This window comes from Crocodylus porosus, unplaced genomic scaffold, assembly GCF_001723895.1.
Source record: "Crocodylus porosus isolate Cpor-Errol unplaced genomic scaffold, CroPor_comp1, whole genome shotgun sequence".
NCBI classification, from domain to species: Eukaryota; Metazoa; Chordata; order Crocodylia; family Crocodylidae; genus Crocodylus; species Crocodylus porosus.
In genome coordinates, this window is record NW_017728886.1 from 520,239 (window position 1) to 541,123 (window position 20,885).

The 20,885-nt window shown below is 55.3% G+C and overlaps 2 protein-coding genes across 2 annotated transcripts in view; one reads left to right on the plus strand and one right to left on the minus strand.

The window, feature by feature from the left end:
* The first annotated feature begins 672 nt into the window (after positions 1-672).
* Positions 673-11,429, plus strand: LOC109305717 (zinc finger protein 398-like). Its single transcript, XM_019528768.1, has 5 exons — positions 673-1,085; positions 1,797-1,923; positions 5,915-6,028; positions 6,151-6,213; positions 8,158-11,429. Exons 1-5 carry the CDS (start codon positions 738-740, stop codon positions 9,174-9,176), a joined length of 1,671 nt encoding a protein of 556 aa, XP_019384313.1. The 5' UTR covers positions 673-737; the 3' UTR covers positions 9,177-11,429.
* A 9,252-nt stretch (positions 11,430-20,681) lies between these two features.
* LOC109310137 (zinc finger protein 135-like) overlaps positions 20,682-20,885 on the minus strand; it is a 7,784-nt gene continuing 7,580 nt past the window's right edge. Inside the window, exon 6 of the mRNA XM_019535548.1 lies at positions 20,682-20,882. Coding sequence (XP_019391093.1) covers positions 20,682-20,882 — 201 coding nt within the window. The remainder of the gene's footprint in view (positions 20,883-20,885) is intronic.

Sequence of the window (20,885 nt, forward strand, 5' to 3'; positions counted from 1 at the left end):
CCCGCTCGGGTAGGACGGGCCCCGGGGGTGGGGGCCTCCCCCCGGCCTCTGCTCCGACCCCGGGGGCCTCCCCCCAGCCGCCCTGCTCGGATGAGACCAGCCCCCGGGCTGCGAGCCTCCCCACCCGAGCAGTGCCCGGCTCCGGGGCCCTTGCCCCGGCCTCGCCGCTCGGGCAGGACCAGCCCCGGGGTGGGGGCCCCCCACTCGGGTAAGACCAGCCCCCCAGCACGGGGCTCTCGTCCCAGCCTCAGCCCGGTTCTGGGGGCCTCAGCCCAGCCTCCCTGCTCGAGTAGTCTCACCCCGCGTCTGAGGGCCTCCTCCCGGCCTCCCCACTCGGGTAGCATCAGCCCCCCAGAGCTGGGGGCTTTATCCCAGCCTCCTCGCTCCAGGAATATCAGCCCCGGGGCGGGGGTCTCGTCCCAGCCTCCCCCCAGCTCCAGGAGCCTCATCCTCACCTCCCTGCCCAAATAGTATCAGCCCCCTTCCAGCTCTTGGGGCCTGCTCACTCGAACAGCATCAGCCCCCAGGTGCGGGGGCCTCACGCCAGCCTCCCTGCTCAAGTTGTGTCAGCCCCCGGGCCTGGGGCCTTCCTCCAGCCCTGACCAGTGTAAACCTCCGAGCCCAGGGGCCTGCTGCCAGCCTCCGCCCCAAACCCCTCAGCCCAGGGCCCCGATCCCAGCCCCCCTTCCCTTTGCCGACAGGCCTCGGAGTGGGAGGCCGAGCTGCAAGCTCCCGGCATGCCCGAGGTGAGCTTCGTGAAGGATGCCCAGCTGCAGACGGCCGCCATCTCCCTGTGGACCGTGGTGGCGGCAGTGCAGGCGGTGGAGCGCAAGGTGGAGGCGCACGCCGCGCGGCTGCTGAACCTGGAGCGGCGCTCGGGCGTGACGGAGAAGAGGGTGGTGGATTGCGAGAAGACCATGGTGGAGTTTGGGAACCAGCTGGAGGGCAAGTGGGCCGTGCTGGGCACCCTGATCCAGGAGTACGGGCAGCTGCAGAGGAGGCTGGAGAGCATGGAGAGCCTGCTGCGGAGCAGGAACTTCTGGGTCGTGAGAGTCCCCCCTGCCAGCAAGGGAGAAGACCCAAAGGTGCCAGTATCGCAGCTCTGACCCGAGTGTGAATGTGGCGGGCCCTGAATCAGAGGGGGTCGAGGTCCCACTGTGTCACCGTTGCTTCGCAGCTGGTCTGGAGTGAAGTGATTGCCAGCCATGCTGGCTTAGGTGTGAGCCCTCTGCACTTACCCACCTCTGGGCAGAAGCTCTGGGAACAGAGGGGTCATTGCTGTCTAGCCACTGGCGCTTATAAGCAGAGGCCTTAAACCACAGGTGCATAAAAGTCCTCTTGGACTCTTAAGGCCAAACCCCACACACTGCTGCTATCTCAAATCAAGGACTTTGCTCTAACGTGCCTTGCTTTGAAATCGCCTTTGCAGCTTCTGCAACATAAGTTTTTTGCACGGAGAAATGATTCATTCGGTCTCCAGACTCAGGTGACCAGTGTCCTGCATCCTGTACCTGGTCTGGAAATCCCTCCTTGGTAGTACATTTTCCAGACCAGTTTTATCCTTGTTCTCCTCACAGATTCATGGTGAGAGGCTGAGGATGATAGTTGTTACTCTGGCGTGGAAGCAGGGGGCTGAGACCCACCCTCTCACTTAATACGAGCCACCAGGCAGTCATCCAGAGCTCAGTTCTGCAAGTTCTGGCCCTTTGTTTGTTGTAAGATAGGGGGAAAAGGTAGTGGGTGTCAGGAAGCAGTCTCAGCAGGAGGCCTCGAGTGTGTGACACTTCTGGTTTCAGGTCCCGGTGGCGTTCGATGAAGCCTCGGTCCAGTTTCCCCGGGAGAAGTGGGAGAACTTAGAAGACTGGCAGAAAGAGCTGTACAAGAACACGCTGAAGGGCAGCTATGAGCCCTCAATCTCAGTAGGTAAAGAACAGCTTTCACTTCTTAGACTGGGGTTTGTAGTTGCCGGTCCTGGCACTTCCTCTGGCTCGTGGGTGTTATCAACCCCCTCTTGCTTTCTCTCCCAAAGCCCCGGCTAGAGCAGGTCTACCGCAGAATACAAATGGGTGCTCCCACGCCCTCCGTCCCGTGGTTCCTAGTAGCGAGATGATCATGTCAATGTAAGCTCAGGCCACATCCAAACATCTCACTGTCCAATGGAGCGATGGGGTTGCAGCACCTCCTGTGTTAAAAGCTGTCTCAAGGCTTCTGTTTGTGTTATAGTGGAAAACCCATAAGTATTTGTAAAAATATATATATATATATATATATACACACACGTGTGTGTAAATATATACATACATATATATACATGTAAATACACACATATACATATACATGTAAATACACACATATACATATAAATGCATGTGTAATTATATTTACACACATGCATATATATGGATATATATACACATGTATACACGCATGTACGTGTAAATATACACACATGTATGTGTGGATGTGTGTGTGTTGCCCCCAGCTGACATTCTCACAAGTGCATTAGAGAAATGTGGCTTTGAGAGAATTGCTGTATGGTGTCTGTGTAACTGGCTGAACACCCGCCACCAGAGAGTCACTATAAATGGACAGTGTCACAATGTCAGGAGATCTCCAGCAGCTTCCAAAGGCACCTGGTGCCATTTAACAGGTTTATTAATGACTCGGATGCAGAAATAGAAATCTTCCAATGACGCAGAACTGGGACAGGGTTGCAGACGTTTTGGAGGAGAGGATCAGGGTTCAAAAGGATCTTGTTATCTTAGAGGACTGTATTGCAGACAACAGAATGAACGCTAGCCAAGAGAAGTGTAAAGTGCCATATTTGGGAAGGAAAACCAAATGCACACATGCAGAAGGGGGAACAACTGGCTTGGCAGTCACACTGCTGAGAAGGATCTGTGGGTTATGGTGGACTGGAGACTCAGTCTCAGTCCAAAATGTGATGTTCTTCCAAAAAGGAAAATGGACCTGTGGGTTGCATTAACAGAAGTACAGCTTGTAAGACACGGGAGGTGATAGTGCCAGCCTACTCGGCACTGGCTAGGCCTCAGCTGGAGCACTGTGTGCAGTTCTGGGCTCTGCTGTTCAAGAAGGATGTGGAGGAACCAGAGAGGATCCAGAGGCGACTGACAAAAATAATGAAGGGGTTGGAATGCAGCCGTACAGGGAAAGGTGGAGTGAGCCGGGCATGTTTAGTCTGGAGAAAAGTAGTTTGAGGGAGATGTGACAGCACTTTTCAAATACTTGAAAGGCTGCCATAAAGAAAAGGGAAGACAACAGCTCTGCCTCACTGCAGAGGGCAGGACACAAAGCAGTGGATCTAAATTGCAGCAAAGCAGATTTAGATTAAATCTCAGGGAAACCCTTCTCAACTAAGAGCCACAAGACAGTGGCTCAAGCTGCCTGGGGAAGCCGTGGAGCCTCCCTCCATGGAGGCTTTCGAGCAGAGGCAGGGCAGGTGTCTGTCTGGGGTGGTCAGGGACTGCACACCCTACTTCCAGCCTTGCAAGCTCTGCATCAAGAGTATGCTAAGGTTAGCAGTGTCCAAGGCATCTGACTAGTCTAAAAGAGTCAACACAGACACTGACGGGCTCATCAGAGAACCAGGGTCCCTCAAGGTCCCTTCGAGCCCCGCTAGTCTATGTGCAGAAGGTTCTCCCATAACTGTGGACCTGCTGATCTCAGGGAGAGAGGGAGATGGATGGTGGCACTGTTGAGGAAAGCAAACCCAAGAGTGTCAGCATGTCTGGAGAAAGCAATTGTTAGGTCATTCCTCCAGAAACTTTCCAGTGACAGAAACCCTCTTTCCCATTATTGCTTGAATTTCCCTTTATATGGTAAAGAGTATAGTCAGAGTGTGCTGGCAGAACCAAGGAAGCCTGAGCACAGCAGGTTTCAGGACTGGTACTTAGATGAGCCTCTCAGTGTCTGTGTTGATTCATAGACATTAGGGCTGGAAGGGACCTCGTAAGATCATCAGGTCCAGCCTCCTGCCCAAGGGCAGGAAGTCAGGGTCAAAGGATCCCAGCAAGATAAGCGTCCAAAAGTTTCTTGAAAGTGTCCAGAATAGGTCCTTGCACCGCCTCTTGGTGGGGGAGTCTGTTCCAGGCCTTGGGGGCTCGAACAGTAAAGAAGTTTTTCCTTATGTCCAGCCTAAAATGGTCTTGCAGAAGTTTGTGACCGTTGGACCTTGTCAACCCCTAAGGTGCTCTGGTGAGCAGGTGTTCCCTCAGATCCTGATGTACACCCCTTACGTACTTATAGGCTGCCACCAGATCTCCCCCCGAGCCTGTGCTTCTCTAAGCTGAAGGGTCCCATAGCTTGCAGCCTCTCTTCATAAGGCCTGTTTTCTTGCCGTGTGATCATGCGTGTGGCTCTCCTTTGGACTCTTTCAAGCTTCCCCACGTCCTTCCTGAATTGTGGAGCCCAGAATTGGATGCAGTACTCCAGGGGTGTCCTTAGCAAGGCCGAGTACAGTGGGAGGATGACATCCTGGGTCTTGCTCGAGATGCATCAGTAGATGCAAGCCAGAGTTTTATTGCCAGCTGTGGTATCACATTGGTGGCTTATATTCATCTTGTGGTCAATTATGACCCCCAAGTCTCTTTTGGTCATGGTGCTAGCAAGTGTAGCATTGCTGAGCCTGTAAGTGTGCTGCGGGTTTTTATTCCCGAGGTGGAGCACCTTGCATTTCTCCGTATTGAATGCCGTCTGATTTTCATATGCCCACCTTGCAAGCCTATCGAGGTCGGCCTGGATCACCAGCCTATCCTCAAGTGTGGACAGTTTTCCCTGAAGTTTGGTGTTGTTGGCAAACTTAGCCAGTCTGCTTTTGACACCAGTGTCCAGGTCGTTTATGAAGACATTAAAGAGTACAGGTCCAAGGGTGGAGCCTTGAGGGGCACCAGTAGTCACCGAGTGCCATGGTGATTCTAGTTTCGTCAACTACCACTCTGGGTCTGACCTCGGACCCAGTTTCTCAGCCATCGGACTGTGGGGTAGTCGAGGCTGCAGTTTTTCCATGAAGACATCCTGGGACACCAGGTCAAAGGCTTTTTTAAAGTCCAAATATAGGAGATCGACCTCTTCCCTTTTGTTAAGATCAGTCGGGCACCTTGAACATTGCTAATCTTGGGGTATTGTTGACATACTCACAGAGCTTCCTTCGTGAGTGGACAGGACAGCTCATGCTAGAAACTATGAAACTATGCCTGGTGCTGCTTTTTTCCATCAAGGTGCCACTCCGGAGTGGAGAAGTGCCCTACAGTAACGACCAGTAGCATATTTTTGGAAACCAGGCTGCATTTCTTCCAGCCGGCTGGCAGGTCCGGGGTTTGTAGCATCCCGAGATTGCCAACTCTGGGCTGTGCAACAAGGAACCTGACAGTCCTGAGAGCTCTGATGCAAGCCCTGAGCTCACAGGGTCTGAGAGCCCAGAAGACTTGTGAGCCATGGCTGGGATTTTGGGCCCCCAAGCACTATTTCATGTAGACATTTTGCAAACAGAGATATCCAGTGATTTGTGATTGAAGTAGGAAATCCCACATGCTGCAAATCCTGCCCCTTCTACTTTTTATCCCCACACAGCAGAGCTGCTTTAGTTGGGGAGGGGGGGGTTTAATTCTCAAATTTCCTGAGGAACAGAAATACCAGGTTTTAATGAGCCCACAGCAGCAGAGGGCATGCTTGGGTGTGACAGAGAGGACAGCTCAACCGTCTGCCACTTTGAGGTTAGATGAAGAGAACCCCCCCCACCTCCACCACCTCCCAGGACCACAGCCTCTAGGTCTGCCCCATCCTCATTTGCATCTGTGCCAGTGACCTGTCACTTGCCAAGGTTTTTGATTTGAAACAGGCACTTTACATCACGGTACTTAGTTACTTCAGCTTCAATGCCTTTCTCCCTCAACAGACCACACAGTCTCCAAGCCTGACATTTTATCACGGATTGAACCAGGGGAAGAGCCCCACATCAGGGAGCAGCAGGACTTGGAGGTGAGAGAAGTCCCCACAGGACCTAGTGCAGGTGAGTAACAGGTCCAGAGAGCACAAGGAGCGGTGTTCTGAACGGGGAAGACGGACAGACCTTGGGAAATGAGACACAAGCCCGGCGTGCGCTAACTGATGGTGGTGTTACCCTCCTTGCAGGTGTTGCTCATCATGACTTCTTACCTGTCCCACCGGATCCTAGCTGTACACAGCCCAGCACAGGTAATGTATAAAATCCGTTAAACAATAAATGCAGCTTGTGTTTGGAAACCTTCCTGCCTAGGTCCATCTGGCATGTCTATGAGCAGCTTTATTATCAAGATCACACACCAGTCTTCCTTCCTCCTGATTCTTAGGAGTAATCAGATCCTTCCCCTCATTTTTTTTCATTTCCTCTGGATCTCTGTTAACATACCTGCATCCAGTTAGAATATGCATGTCCTCAAGCAAAGAAATAGTCACACCCCACTGTTGTGTAAGGTGCTTCACTTACACCAGTATAGCTGGGCGAGGTTGCTCCAGCCAGGTATGAGATCTGGTTCCATGTCTCCCCTCAGATACTCAGTAACACGTTCAGGGGACTGTGGATAAGCTGATGCTGCCCTCTTTCCTCTGAACAGAATCTTCTGTTTCTACCACGGAGATTATCTCATGGATTAAACGAGAGGAGGAGCTAAGTGTCCGGGCTCAAGGGCATTCAAAGGAACCAGACGTTCACAAAAGCACTTCTACCAGTGAGTACAAGACAGCGATAGTGCAGGACTACAGAGTGAACTGCCTGAGGGTTACTTTCCTGAGACAGGGGGTCTCTGTGCTTTCCAGGAGGCCTGGGCAGAGCAGCACCTGCCAGTTCTCTGTGTGTTTGGGGGTTGAAGTGTTATCCCGGAGGGAGGGCACTCACCACTGCAAGCCAGAGGCTGGACTTCAACAGCAAGATAGAGGGGACTGAGCAGTTGCTGGACATGCTTATCGGGAGAAGAAAGAGAGCCCCTTTGAAGAGTGTTTGAGGGCCAGAAACCGCAGCTGCCCAGCCTGGGACAGGAGGAGAACACCAAAGCATATACCAGTATTTTTTTTTTTTCTGGAAAAAGAGTGCCCATCTCTTGTGACAGATTTGTCTAGGAGTGGAATTGTCTTTGGGTCCTTTGTTAGCTTGGAAAGCCCAGGAGGCACAGGATGGTGTGGAGCAGCAGCAGCTCTGCAGAAAAGGACCTGGGAGTTACAGAGGACACTAAGGTGGATATGAGCCAGCAGCGTGCCCTTGTTGCCGGGAAAGCTAACAGCATCCTGGGCTGCCTTGGTAGGAGCGCTGCTAGTAGGTCAAGGACAGTGATTCTTCCCCTTTATTTGGCGCTGGGGAGGCCGTATCTGGAGTCCTGTGTCCAGTTTTGAACCCCACCACGACAGAAGGATGTGGACACATTGGAGAGAGATCAGCAGAGGGCAACAAAAATGGTTGGATAGCTGGGGGACAGGACTGGTGAGGAGAGGCTGAGGGAACTGGGCTGATTTAGTCTGGAGAAGAGAAGACCGAGGTGGGATTGAATAGCAGCCTTCACCTCCTTGCAGGGGGGCTGCAAAGAGGATGGAGCTGGGCTGTTCCCAGTGGGGGCAGATGACAGAACAAGGAGCAATGGGCTCAAGCTGCAACAAGGGAAGTGGAGGCTGGATATTAGGAAAAACTCTCGAGGGTGCTGAAACACTGGAAGAGGTTACGCAGAGAGGTGGTGCAATCTCCATCCTTGGAGGTTTTGAAGACCTGGGTAGACAAAGCCTTGGCTGGGGTGATTTAGTTGGGGCTGGTCCTGCTCTGAGCAGGGGATTGGACCAGATGTGACCTCCTGAGGACCCTTCCCACCCTCATTGTCTGTCTGATTCTGTGAATTGTAAGGGGCTGGGCTGTGGTGTGACGGTTTTCCTCTCCTGCTGGGCTCAAGATCCTTGCAAAAGTCTATTCTCGGTTAATTTTATTTTAAAGGTGCTTTGGTGAGAAAAGAACCAGCAGTGGCTCATTGTAACATTCATCTGTGTTTTACTGCTCTACTTTTTATTATTCAGCTAGATAGAAATGAATATTTAAACATTAAGGGTTTTTTGGATAGGGCTGGTATCAGAGACATGCTGTGACTAATGCCAAAATTCTCCGCTCCCTGCCTCCGCTTTTAGCTGATGATGGGATTTTGATCAAACACGAGAAGCCTCCTCAGGAGAAAGGTCCTATGAACCAGGAACCAACCCTGCCCTTACCAGGGAGACTGGAAGCACACGTGTTCCCGGAAGCCGGCCATGAGAATCAGCCCAGCTCGAACCCGCAGCCCCTTTCGAGCCAGACCCCGGCCGCCGGTCGCCTAGGGGAGTGCGCGCAAGGCAAAGCTGAGTTCGGGCAGTTCCAGAGTGCTGCCGCCCAGCCAGGGAGCCACGCAGACGAGACGCCGTACCTGTGCAGTGAATGCGGAAGATCCTTCTCCCGCGAGGATGCCTTCCTGTCCCACCAAAGTGCCCACGCGGGCACTGCGCCTGCCCCCTGCCCAGAGGGTGAGAAGTCGTTCACTCCATCGGCCGACTTGGGCAGTCATGCCCGCATCGTCAGTGGAGAGAGGCCATCCACGTGTCCGCAGTGCGGGAAGACCTTCCCCCACCCATCCCAGCTCGCATCCCACGCCCGGGCCCACGCAGGCGAGTCGCCCTACCCGTGTCCAGAATGCGGGAAGAGCTTCAGCCTCAAGCTCAGCCTGCTGCTCCACCAGCGGAACCACACCAGGGACCGGCCGTACCAGTGCTCCGAGTGCGGTGTGCACTTCAACGGCCACTCGGGGCTGCTCCGCCACCAGATGATCCACACCGGGGAGAGGCCTTACAAGTGCCCGGACTGCGGGAAAGGCTTTCTGCGCAAGGAGCACCTCCTCAACCACCAGCGCCTGCACACGGGGGAGCGCCCCTTCCAGTGTGCCGCCTGCGGCAAGAGCTTCATCCGCAAGCACCACCTCCTCAAGCACCAGCGCATCCACACGGGGGAAAGGCCGTATCAGTGTGCCGAGTGTGAGAAGAGCTTCCGCTACAAGCAGTCGCTCAAGGACCACCTGAGGACTCATAGTGCGGAGCAGGGCCAGGCTGACACCTCCCACAGCCTGCTGCAGGACATCGAGGCCGGGCTCCTGGACGTTAAACTGGAGAATGCCTGGTAGCTTGAGTGGAGAGAGGGGCTTGGGGGGCCATCAGTAGGCGCCTTGGCTCCAGCACAGCCAAACGGTTATCACACAAGTACAGCATGGTAGTAAGTAGAAGGTCAGACTTCCCTGCCACGCAAAAGTAGACCCTTGAGCTTTTGACTAGGGGGAAAGGACTCGCCTGGTGCAGAAAGGAGTAGAGCAGAGACGTGGTCTGTTCTCGGGGCCTCTCCCCACCCGGCGAGGTCGCCTCGATGAAGAAGATGGCTTTTTATTTTGTGTGTATGTTGCTCCTCCTGGAAGACTTTCCCAGTCATTGCTGATCTCACTGCTTCTGTTAGTCTGCAGTACACAACATCCACTCCACTTGTTAAAAAAAACCCTTCCGGCATTTTTTTTTTTTTTTGTGTTTTGTTTGAGCAGTCAGAGCTTTCCCCGAATCCCTGGACTTTTACTGAAGGCAAAAAAAAAAAAAAAAGGCAGATGTGACCCAAGGGCCACAATTGGTCAAACCTGAGCACTGCATGACCAGCTCTGAGAACTGGGTGGTTTTTGAAAAACAGACAGCTAGAGGCAGCCCAGAGCAGAGCTGATACTACTAACTGTGCTTTCTGTAAGCTTATCAAGTGCTGTAGGCATGCCTAACACTGCCAGGATGGATGGCAGCGTGAAGTGCCAGGCCACTTTATTTATAAACCAAACATTTATTAGAAAGTGGTTTTCAGTCAACAGAGGCATCGTTCTGTTTTGTCTCTCAGAAAAGAGCAATTGGTTCCAGTTCATCAGTCTCATAAGCTCTAACGACTGGATACAGAAATGAGATTTTGGGATAGGGGAGGGGAAAACACCAGAATGATGTAAAATAATGGCAATAGAGTTTGTTTTTAACATTTTCTCCAGCTAGCAGTGCTGCTGCCGTGTGTCCCTAGCGCTAACCCCCCCTCCAAGGATGTGGAGACCTCCTGCTTGCCTGTGGGGCTGCATGTACATAGATTCCCTTCAGGATCCCATGCTTTCCCTGAGCTGGTAAAAAGCATAAAACTGGTGCATTCTGTTTACCTCTGCTGAAGTCATGGAGTAAGGGTGAAAAAAGCATGCATATGTGTTCATGTACAGCACTTGTTTCCACCCCGTGTGGGCGCTCGCCTGGCTGGCTATGCTGCACTAAGTCCAGGCTCTAGTCACAAGCGTGAGCCAACGACTGTGGCTTTGTCAAGCCCTTTTGAAGCCAGAGGGCTCTGCACAGGCCCTGCTGTCTGTCCCCATGGGAGAAGCAGCAGAGCCAGGGCTGGAGTTTCATTTGAGTCAGTGCGCTAAGCGCAGATCCGGTTCCCACCGAAGCCAGTAAGCTTTTGGGTGCCTTTGAATGAGGATGCCGGCATGCTGAAAGCCAGGAAGCTCAGCACACGTGCAAAACACTAGTACCGAAGCGACTCTGACCTGCTCAGCCCAGTGCAGGTTTCCTCGGGGGTGCGCGTCGGGTGGCGCTTCTTTTGCTTTGGTTTCTTGCTCTGCTGTGGTTGTCTGGCTTCCGACTCGGCACACAAGGAGCCAGAGTCCTGAAAGAAAGTCTCCGATGGGCTTTCCGTGGGGTTGGGACCTCCTGCAGCTGACCAGTAGCTTGTGAGCAGACAAGCTGAAAACTGGGGGTACTTGCTAATACTTATCACAGCTGGCTGCCAGGAAGCACCAGGGGCTGGGAGGAGTGTGCTCTGTGCTTCTTGGGGCTTAAAGAAGCCATTGTCATGTAATTCAGGGCAAAAAAAAATCTCCTTTTGTTAAAAAGATGACACTGTATGCTGGGGGAGCAGGCCTTATTTCAGGAGAAAATTGGCCTGAGTCCTGAGAGCTTTTGAGTACTTGAAATCCTCTCAGGATATGGCCTGTCATTGGCCGCTGGGCTAGAAAATATCACTCCTAGTGATCACTGTCAGTCATTGAGGCCACGGTTCGCCTTCAGTCTCAATCAAGTGACTGTATGTACATTCCTGTCTACCGCCCTTCTCCTTCGGTCTGCTGTAGAAAGTAGGCGAGACAGCAGAGAAGACCTTTCAGGGTATAATCATTGTATGATTTTTTTTTTTTTATTTTTTTTTTTTTACATAAAGGGGATGCTATATTAATAATGCAAATCACTGTCAACAGATCAAGGCGACCTTGTGTGAATTCTCTTTGCTTCTGCATAAGCTGCTGACAGTGGGGTGTACTTGGCATAAAAGCTTGTGTGTTATCTTGACTTTTATGGACCAATAAATGGTGCTATTGCATTTACCCTTTTGATTCTGTTGAACTGCCTGTAGCCAAGGGTCCATCAGTTTGAGGTAATCCAGTGGGTCATCTGAGCCTGCACTGTTGCTCAAGGTACATAAATTCTTCCCCCAGACAGTCCCCTTCCCCCCAGCCTTTGCTTTTTGCTTTTTTCCTCCTTTCCTCCCATTCTAAATGAGCCGCAGCTAGTCCAAGAAGATCTCTCAAAGACAGGTAGCAAAATGGAAGAGAAAAGGCATGGTGGAGTCTCCATCCTTGGAGGTTTTGAAGACCCAGGCAGACAAAGCCTTGGCTGGGGTGATGTAGTTGGGGCTGGTCCTGCTTGGAGCAGAGGGTTGGATGAGGTGTGACCTCCTGACATGGATCATCAGCTCTTTGGCAGAGGCCTGGTCTTTCAATCAGTGTTTGTAAACCACCTAGCACAGAAGGCCCCAAGTCCGGCTGCTGCACTGCTGATTAATAATAATTCAGCCTCACATATGGCCTGTAGCTTTAAGCGGTTCTAATATGGCTTTGCCCCAGCTCAGAACAGTTCCAGCAGAACAAAGCTCAATCTGTGTGTGCTGACCAATGTGGAAAAAGCTTTTTAACCTACATTTGGAAAGAATTTTCCAGCTAGACATTTTGCAGAGTTTTAGCAGAAGCCGGGTTTCAACTGGTTCAACAAGGAGAGCGCAAGGCAGTGTTTTTCAACCCTTTTTAGGATCAAGGCACCCCTTATTAGACTCGAGGCCCCCTCATAAAATACCAGCTTCTAGTTTTCACTTGGTTTTTGACTATGGAAAAATACTACAGCAATTCTTGTGTTGCCAAGCTCTCAGCCCACAACAGGGCAGGATGTTTTTCAAACAATGGAGTCCTATTTGAAATCTCGGAGTTTCTTTTGTGAATCGTTTGCACACCTAGCAGTGCTGATGTGCAGACCCTTGAAAGCATCTCAAGGCACCAAGGGGGCCATGGCAGCCTAGTTGAGAAGCAGTGGGATAAGGTATAATTCGATCCTGATGAAAACAGCTGCCTTAGGCAGAGACCTGTGCACTCCGAGTCTCGGCTTCTCTCTCGAAGGGCAAAAATAAGTTGTTTCTGCTGTTCAGCCCCGCTTGGAGAAGTAGCTGGAGTCTGTTTCTTTGTACCCATCACAGAAAGGACAGCTTCATCCTGACCTGTTCTGGCTGTGAAACCTTGCTGGGGGCAACAGGGTTGCGCAGGCCTTTTCCAGTGGTGCAAGAGCCTAGGGTCATCTGCAGGGCTGCTTGCCAAGAGGTGGAAACGCTCTCGAGCCTGTTGAAACACCAGGCAAAGAGAAGGGAACGGGGGGCCACCGCCGTTCCAGTCGGAGACTGCTTTCGGAGGAGAAACCCGGTGTATACAGCGTCTGGGGTACATCAGTGGGACCAGCTTACCCTGCACCATGGGGTCACACCAGGCAGTAAGCCCTTCTGTATGGCCTGGCCTTTCCAAAGCTCACGGATCTGGTCTCTTATCTGCTGTCTACAAACAGGGAGCAGAGCCGAGGTGGCTGAAAGGAGCCAGGTGCTTCGGAGCCCACAGTTGAGTTGTTCCTCCTCGGCCTCGCAGGGGAGAAACCAGCTTCAGCCCGCGGCTGCAGAGCGAGAGAGGCTGCGGGGCCTGGCCAGCTCTGAGCAGGCTGGCTCCTCCATCCTTCCTGCCTCTTAGCCCAGCAGCCCGCCAGCACCACGGCCGCGGGGGCAGCCGCACAGCTGAGCACTGCAGCCTGGCAGCGGGGCTGGCTGCTGCTTGTGCCCCCCAGGAAGGGGCTGCCGTGGGTTTGCGGGTGCCAGGCTCCGACCAGCCTGGTGGGCTTGGCTCAGGCGGGAGTGCCAAAAGGCACCGCGGAGTCTCCTGCCTGTCACCTGTCCTCGTGCCAGCTCTTGAGCCCGTTTGCTCCCTTCCCCTGAGATGTGCCCCGTTTGGGGACCGCTCACCTCTGGGTAACGGTTGGGGTTAGTGCCAACCCCTCGCCCCCATGGGCTTATCCACCTCCCCCCACCCCCGACTCTCTATGCTCGTTAGTCAGGAGATGTGTCGTCCTCCAGCAAGACCTCAAGGGGCAGGGGCAGAAGGAGACATTGCCCTTTCCATTTTGCAGGTGGCGAGGGGAGGCGGGGGAAGATCAAGGGACAGGCCATGGCAGGGGGCTTGGGTGTCCGTGTACGTCTCCAGAGGGCTGCTGGGTGGTGGCAGAAGAGACGCCCTGCCCTCGGGCCCACGGCCCACGCTGGCAGCTTGTCATTGCTCTGCTGAAGCCTGTGGAGTTACGACCGTGGCTTTCGCTGCAGGCAGCCGCACAGCCTGCACCGGGCGCCGCTCTGCCAGGCAAGCCCTGGCTCTGCGGAGAGCCTGACCAGGCCCACAACGGGGCACCATGTTTGTGACCCCCTGGGCTCCTATCTGAAGCCTCTGGCTTTGTCTCATGAATCGTATGAAGGTGTTTGTGCACCTCACCATGCTAACCTTGTGCAGCACCCTTAAAAGCACCCACAGCTCCTTGGTTAAGAATCACTGCTTTGTGCAACCGAATGCTAAAGGCCCCTGCCGTTCTCCACATCTGGGCCAGGCGTTCAATCCCAGACAGAGCAAGGGGAGGAGAGAGAGGACCCCCCTGTGGAGGCCAACAGGGGAGGGGCAAATTGCCAACAGATGTTGGGCAGTGAGTCTGCCCCTCTATTCAGCCCTGGGGAGGCCACATCTGGAGTCCTGTGTCCAGCTGTGGGCCCCCCAGTACAGAAAAGATGTGGACACATTGGAGAGAGTCCAGTGGAGGACAATTAAAATGGCTGTGGGGCTGGGGGAGGGACAGGACTGGTGAGGAGAGGCTGGGGGAACTGGGCTGATTGAGTCTGGAGAAGAGGAGACCGAGGGGGATTGAACAGCAGCCATCACCTCCCTGCACAGGGGCTGCAAAGAGGATGCAGCTGGGCTGGTCTCAGTGGGGGCAGATGACGGACAAGGAGCAATGGGCTAAAGCTGCAGCAAGGGAAGTTGAGGTTGGATATTAGGAAAACCCGCACGAGGAGGGTGGTGAAGCACTGGGACAGGCTCCCCAGAGAGGTGGTGAAGTCTCCATCCTTGGAGGTTTTTAAGGCCTGGCTGGATGGAGCCCTGGCTGGGATGACGTAGCTGGGGCTGGTCCTGCTTGGAGCAGGGGTTGGACTAGATGTGACCTCCTGAGCTCCCTTCCAGCCCTCATTTTCTGTGATTCTGTGATTAAAGATTTATGAGAGTTAAAACTCAAGCAGGGTGAGCTGGGAACACTGCAGAGCCCCGATGGCCTCTTATATCTTCCTGCGTGGACCACAGTTTCTTTGTCCCTGTGACAGCTTAGACCCTGACTTCTCTGGCAACCCCCCTTTCTCACTCCTTTGCTCAATGAGTCCCCCCATCACTACTGTCTGCCCACGGTCCCCCCAGGAGGGCGTGGGATGGAGACGGCTGCTCCAAGCTTTTGCAAGGTGTGGGGAGGAACGCCCTGTCGTGGTCTTTCCCGTGAGCAGCGTCTGGTTTCTGCACAGGAAATCTGTCCCTCCGCAAGGCTCCCAGGAGGGACAGATTCCCGCAGATCCTCACATAGGTGAGTGTGGCTGCAATAGCAGGGGATCCTAGCAGCTCTGCGAGGTCTCTGCTATCCCGACTGCCCACGCAGCATCGCCTGGCTCTCCGGAGAACACGGCTCTCTTCTCTTCTCTTCTCTTCTCTTTCCCACTGAAAGGCCTTCCGGTTTCCACTCCAGAGATTTCACCTTGCATTGAACAAGAGGAGGAGCCGTGTGTTGCAGGCCAGCAGGACCCAGAAGGAAGGCAGCTCCCTGCGAGCCTGGATGGGGTGAGCTGGGGGTAGATCCCAGGATTGCACTGATTGCATTTGCAAGCCCTTCCTGAATTTCTTCCAGGGTCACCAAGCAAGGAAGGAAGGAATTCATGCACTTCTCTTTCCCACCCTGTGCAGAGGTCCCTTCAGCATCTCTGCATGTGGTGGCCTCCTGGAGAAATCCCTGCACGTGCTAGGTGGGTGAATGGGGGGCTCAAACCATATCGCGCCCAAGGCTTTCTCCCTTCTAGAAAGGTTCGGGGGGCAGGTTTTCATTCTCTCAGCAAGGTCAAAGCAAGAAACAGTCTGCCTGTCTGGAAGGAAAGCTAGCGCTGAGCTCGTCGAGTCAGTTCTGCTTCGGAGCCGGCCGGCCACGGCCACTTCCACATCTGGTTCAGAAGATGTGACCTCAGCTCAGCATAGGCGAGGCTGGGGGAGAGATCAGCTGGAGGTGCCTGGCCATGGGCTTAGGCAAAGGGAAGTGCGGCTGTAAGAGAAATCCTGTGCAGTGACACTGATCCAAAAGGCCATCTGTTTAGCAATAAAAAAAATACGTGTGGCTGAACAGCTGCTGGGAGTCGGCTGCATTTTAGCAGGTCATGCAGCTAAGATGCCCATCTGAAATGCAAAGACTAGTGACAGTTGCATTCTCATGTCCTGTAGCAAAAGACAAACCGTCGACTAGACAGCGGCGTTACAATACTTATTAATGACTGAACCCACGTGGTAATTAGTGACAAGCACTTGATCGGTGTAGCTATCTACCGTGGGCTAATGAGGGAGATCTGAGCTGTCCTGGGCTGGCTGGTTCCAGCAGATAAGCTCACACTAGCCAAAACCTCTCTTTCTCTCTCTCCTGTCTTTCTCCCTCACTAACGTCATCTCCTGAGCCCTAGAAATGGATCGGATCTGCCCCCGCGCATCCGGATTTACCCGTCTTCTGGTTCGAGCACGCACAACTTTCATCTTACTTTCCTGGTGGGCTTCCCCCTAGCCCACCTGCAGCCAGACCTGGGCACAGCAATCTCCGAGCTATTGTTCATCCACCTTTGCCCCTGCATTAGCACATCTGTGGTTTGGTGTGCTCCGTCCCTCTGACATTCGCATCTGGGCTGCCTGCTTATCGCTGCCTTTCTCTCAGACCGGCAAAACCATCTTGCTTATATCTGGTATTATAAAACATCCTAATTCCTACCTCAGCAGGGTGCGTATTAGGACACGTCATGGGAAGTGCTGGGACACTGGAGCCCTGGAGCACTCTGTGAAGGTAAGTGCTATTCCAGGGAGATGCACGTGCAGTGCAGTGCGGTGCAGTGCGGTTGTTAGCCCGCAGTCACGCAGAAGGCGGCGCAGGGTAGCACTGCAGCGGCTAGCGAAATGCGCGACTGCCGCGGCCGACCGGACGGGACATTTGGCATTGTTTTCTCCAGAGCTCAGTCCAGCGCCGTTCTCCTTGGGGCCCCTGGCTGCCCTTGCACAACCCGGGAGTTCCTGAAAGCACGGGGCCGGGCGGCGAGCAGGCTTCGCGGCTGTGATGAAGAGACCGAGCTGTGCTGCATCTGGGGTGACGTTTGATTCTCCCGGCTTTGGCCCTGTGCTCCCACCTCAGTTGGTTTAATTTGAATGCAGCGTGTGTGCGCGCGCATGCGTGCGCATGCATGCACACGCGGGGTGGTCAGCTGGGCGTGTATGTGACCTCATGGAGCATTTGATTTCTCTCGCCTCTGCGACGGTCTCGCTTGCCCTCTGTCTGCCTAACACGTCTCGCCTGAGACCGGCTGCTACCCAGACCTGGCGGCTGCTTGGGAGCCATGCTGCACCTGCCGCAGGGTTGGGCTGGGTGCTCGTCTCCCCGACCGGCGCGGGTTTGCTGCATGGCCGCTCCGTAAGGCCAGAAATGGGACAGGAATCCCGTTAGGGCGGGGGGAGCAGCTGCTTTTTAACGAGGCGCTCGGCGTGTGCTTCTGGTCCAGAAGGGCCCGAGAAGGGTGATGGAAACAGCTGCGCGTGGAGGGGCTGCTGGCTGCACATCTGCCCCAGGGAGCGAGGGCAGAGCCGCCTGAAGGCAGTGGCGCAGCTGAGTCCTGGCCCGGATGCTCGCGGGGGGCTCCTGTTTCCCGGGAGCGGTCCCGTGTCAGAGACCACCCAGGCCCACGTGCAACGACGGAGACTTCCCGGCCGTGCCGGGGATTGCGCTGCGGCCGCGCTGACCCTCGGCTCCGCCCGGTCCTGGCCGTCTCCCGTCCCACAGCACACGCTGGGCAGGAGCGGGGACCTGCCTGCCAGACCGAGGGGATTGCAGCAGAGCACGGGCACCCGCGAAGCCCTGGCACATCTCGTGCTCTCTCCGTGGCCTAGCACAGAGCTTGGCGACCTAGGGCCCAGGGGCCAGGCCCAGCCTGGGAGCAGACAGCGGCAGAGGAGGTGCCCCCAGGCTGCTGCTGCTGCGTGCAGTTTCTTCTCTCTCTGCAGCGGGGGGGGGGACGTCCCCACATCCCAACACCTGCTTTTTTCCACCTAGCCCCTTCGCAGCACCGGCTGACTGCCCGGGGGTGGCCCGTGGCAGGAGCCGGGTCGCAAGCACTGGCCCCTGGGCAGCCAGCCCCTGGCCTAGGGAAAGGTGCCGTTGAGCCGCCCTTGCCTGTTTTGTTCCCCGGGAAGCAGGGCAGCACACCGCTTTCCTCCCTCTGCTTCTGCTGCACTGCCAGTGGGTGTGCAAGGGACCGGGCGTAGGCAGCCTGTCTTGCCCCTCTTGCCCGGGGGGGAGAAGGCAGCCCGGTGCTCCCGGCATGATGCCCTGCACCAGGCGTGCTGACTCCCACGCATCTCCTCTCCCTTGCGCCAGCAGAGACGGAGCTCGTGGTCTCGGCTGAAGAGCCCAAAAGTCTGAAGCCGCCTCCGCGGCCGGCTGGGGAGCCCTCAGCCTCTGCATGTCCCCAAGCAGGAGGCGGCCCGCAAGGGTCCTTGCCTCTCCGGCCCTGCAGGAGACCCCCCGGGGCATCCCCTCCGCAGCCAGGAGGTGCAGGGGAGGATGCTGCCCCTGCACACCTGTGGGCACATGTTCACATGGAAAGACCTCTTGCAGTCACACACGTGGCAGCTGTATGCATGTGCCCCATGCGGGCACAGCTTCTGGCTCCACACCAAGGAGCACCCCCTTTCCCTGCCCTCAGTACCCTGCAGCCTCCGGTGCGCAGCGGGGAGTCCCCGTACCCTGTGACAGCTGCAGCAGGAGCTACAGCTGCCCTGAGCTGCGATGCTGGGAGCAAGGGCCGGTCCCAGGGTTGGGTGATGAGTATTTGTATGTGAGCAAAGTGCCCACCCTGGGCCCATGCAGAGTGCTGCGGGGTCAAGGACCCAGCAGGCAGCTAGGGGCTAAAGCTCAAGTGATAGGGGCTGAAGCCTGAAGGCAGCAGCCTTCCAAATCTATTGATGTCAAGGCATGGCAGTGACAGAGGAAGCCGGAAAGAGGGCACTGGAGTAGGAGAACAGGCATAGGATGGCCATCCTGTGAGGGGCAGCCCATTACAGTGCCTGCAAATCCTGAACTAAGTGACTTGCCAATGTTCACCCAGCAAGTCAGTGGCAGAGCCTGCCCTTCCTCCAGGCATGCTGCTGGGCACTGCCTGGCCAGAGGATGCTCATTCGGGTGCACCGTTCCCAGGACCCGTCACGCTGGGCACGGGCACCTGCTGGATGGCAGACTCCACAGAACAAGCCTGGGGAGCATGTCCTCTATCCTACTCGAGCCATTTTTTCTCTCGGGCCTTTATAAAGCCCGGGGAGAACGGAAGGCCCAGAGCACCGAGGAAACAGACCACGGGAGCTGTGGGAAAAGAGAGGACCTGGATCCTGCCCTCTGCCAAGGTCTGCTCAGATCAAACCCAGACGTGTGTACGGGCTGACCCTGACGCCCTCATCCACCATAAGCACCAACCAGGGCAGTTTCATTTAACCTCTTTATTGTCCATGTACAACTAAGCCAAGGCGTGCGAGAGGTCCAAGATCAGCTGGAGGGGACGCAGCTGGGATCGCTGCTGTTCAGTCCTTCCCCACTCGCGCTGTCCACGGCGTCCAGTATCCGACTTTCGTCCTTTCCAGCTGCACCTACCTGCTCTGAAGAGTGAGCAGCCTGCAGGATGTGGGGGCAAAGCTCATGCAGCAGCCTCCATCCACCCCTGCGACTGCCCAGCTGGGCATGCTGTGGTACACGGCTGTTTAGCAGACCTCTACTCCCATGCACGTGCCATCTCCTGCAAGAGGGCTGTTTGCCGTAATGCAATACACCTCTGAGACCCATGGTCAACAGACAGGGTAAAACTAACCTCCCACGGACATGCAGCTGTCTCTGGGGTGGAACGTGGCCACTGCTCAGCCACCACACGGCAACACGAGGCACCAAAGCAGGGGCCTGCTCATCCAGCTGATGCTGCAGATAGAAGGGGGCCAGGACGGCACTTTGAAACATGCCAGTAAATGTTGTATGTGGCCATCGCGTCCAGATGCAGGAGCACCAGGCTGGATGACTGGTTTGGCTCCAACTCACGCAGGTCCATCGCCTCACACCCCTGGTCCCCCATCCCAGCTGCGATGGTTTAGGGGACCTCCTGGTCTTCCAGCACCCAGCGATAGAAAGCTCTCAGCTGTGTGTCATGCCTATTCATCCTGCCCTTCCTTGGCATGCTGGGCCACACAGAGGGTGCTGATGAGCCTGTTGCTGCTTTGGCTCAAGGGAGGCTCAGGTAAGATCCCAGGTTTGAGCCCAGCTTCTGCCAAAACACCCCGTGCCAGAAATGATCTGTTATAGATTAAAAGAAAAGGAGGGCTGGAAGGGAGCTCAGAAGGTTGCATCCAGTCTGATCCCCTGCTCAAAGCAGGACCAGCCCCCACTGCATCGCCCCAGCTGGGTCTTCAACACCTCCAAGGATGGAGACTGCACCACCTTTCTGGGTGGCCTGCCCCAGTGCTTCTCCACCCTCCATCTCACATATATGACACGCTCTTTCTCAGACCCTCAGCCTGGCACCTCTCGAGCACCCTTTTACATTTTGTAGAAGCAGGATGTTGGCTGGCATGCCTCCTACTTTATCTGCGGCAGGTTCGGGTGCTAGGTCTGCGTTGCAGCAGGACTGAGGGTCGTCTTATGTAGCATTTAGATCAGGGATGGTTTGGATACGGATGTCCTGCCTCAGGCAGGGGGTGGACTAGATGTAAGCTCTGGCGGTCCCGTCCAGCCCGAATTCTCTAGCCAGTCCTAGCCAGGTCTAGCTTTAGCAAATGATTTGAGCAAAGCATCCCACACGAACCATCTCCGTGCAAGCCTGCGCCCAGGGCCACCTGGAAACAAGCAGGATGCTTTGGCGACCCGGGCGTCTGCCCTTCCTCCAGGCACGCCATGCTGCTGGGCACTGCCCGGCCAGAGGGTGCTCATTCGGGCGCACCGTTCCCAGGACCCGTCTCGCTGGGCACGGGCGCCGGCTGGACGGCAGACCCCCCGGAACAAGCCTGGGGAGCGGGGGCGCGGCGGGCGTGGAGCTGCTGGTGCTTGGTGAGAGTGGAGCGGCGCCCGAAGCGCTTGCCGCAGCGGGGGCAAGGGTACGGCCTCTCCCCGGTGTGGATGCGGAGGTGCTC

Bases quoted from the DNA above. Each gene is read 5' to 3' on its own strand.
- LOC109305717 (XM_019528768.1), top strand. From the start codon at position 738: ATGCCCGAGGTGAGCTTCGTGAAGGATGCCCAGCTGCAGACGGCCGCC. The intron at 6,029-6,150 runs GTGAGTAACAGG...CCCTCCTTGCAG, and splicing joins CCCCACAGGACCTAGTGCAG to GTGTTGCTCATCATGACTTC. The intron at 6,214-8,157 runs GTAATGTATAAA...CTCCGCTTTTAG, and splicing joins CTGTACACAGCCCAGCACAG to CTGATGATGGGATTTTGATC.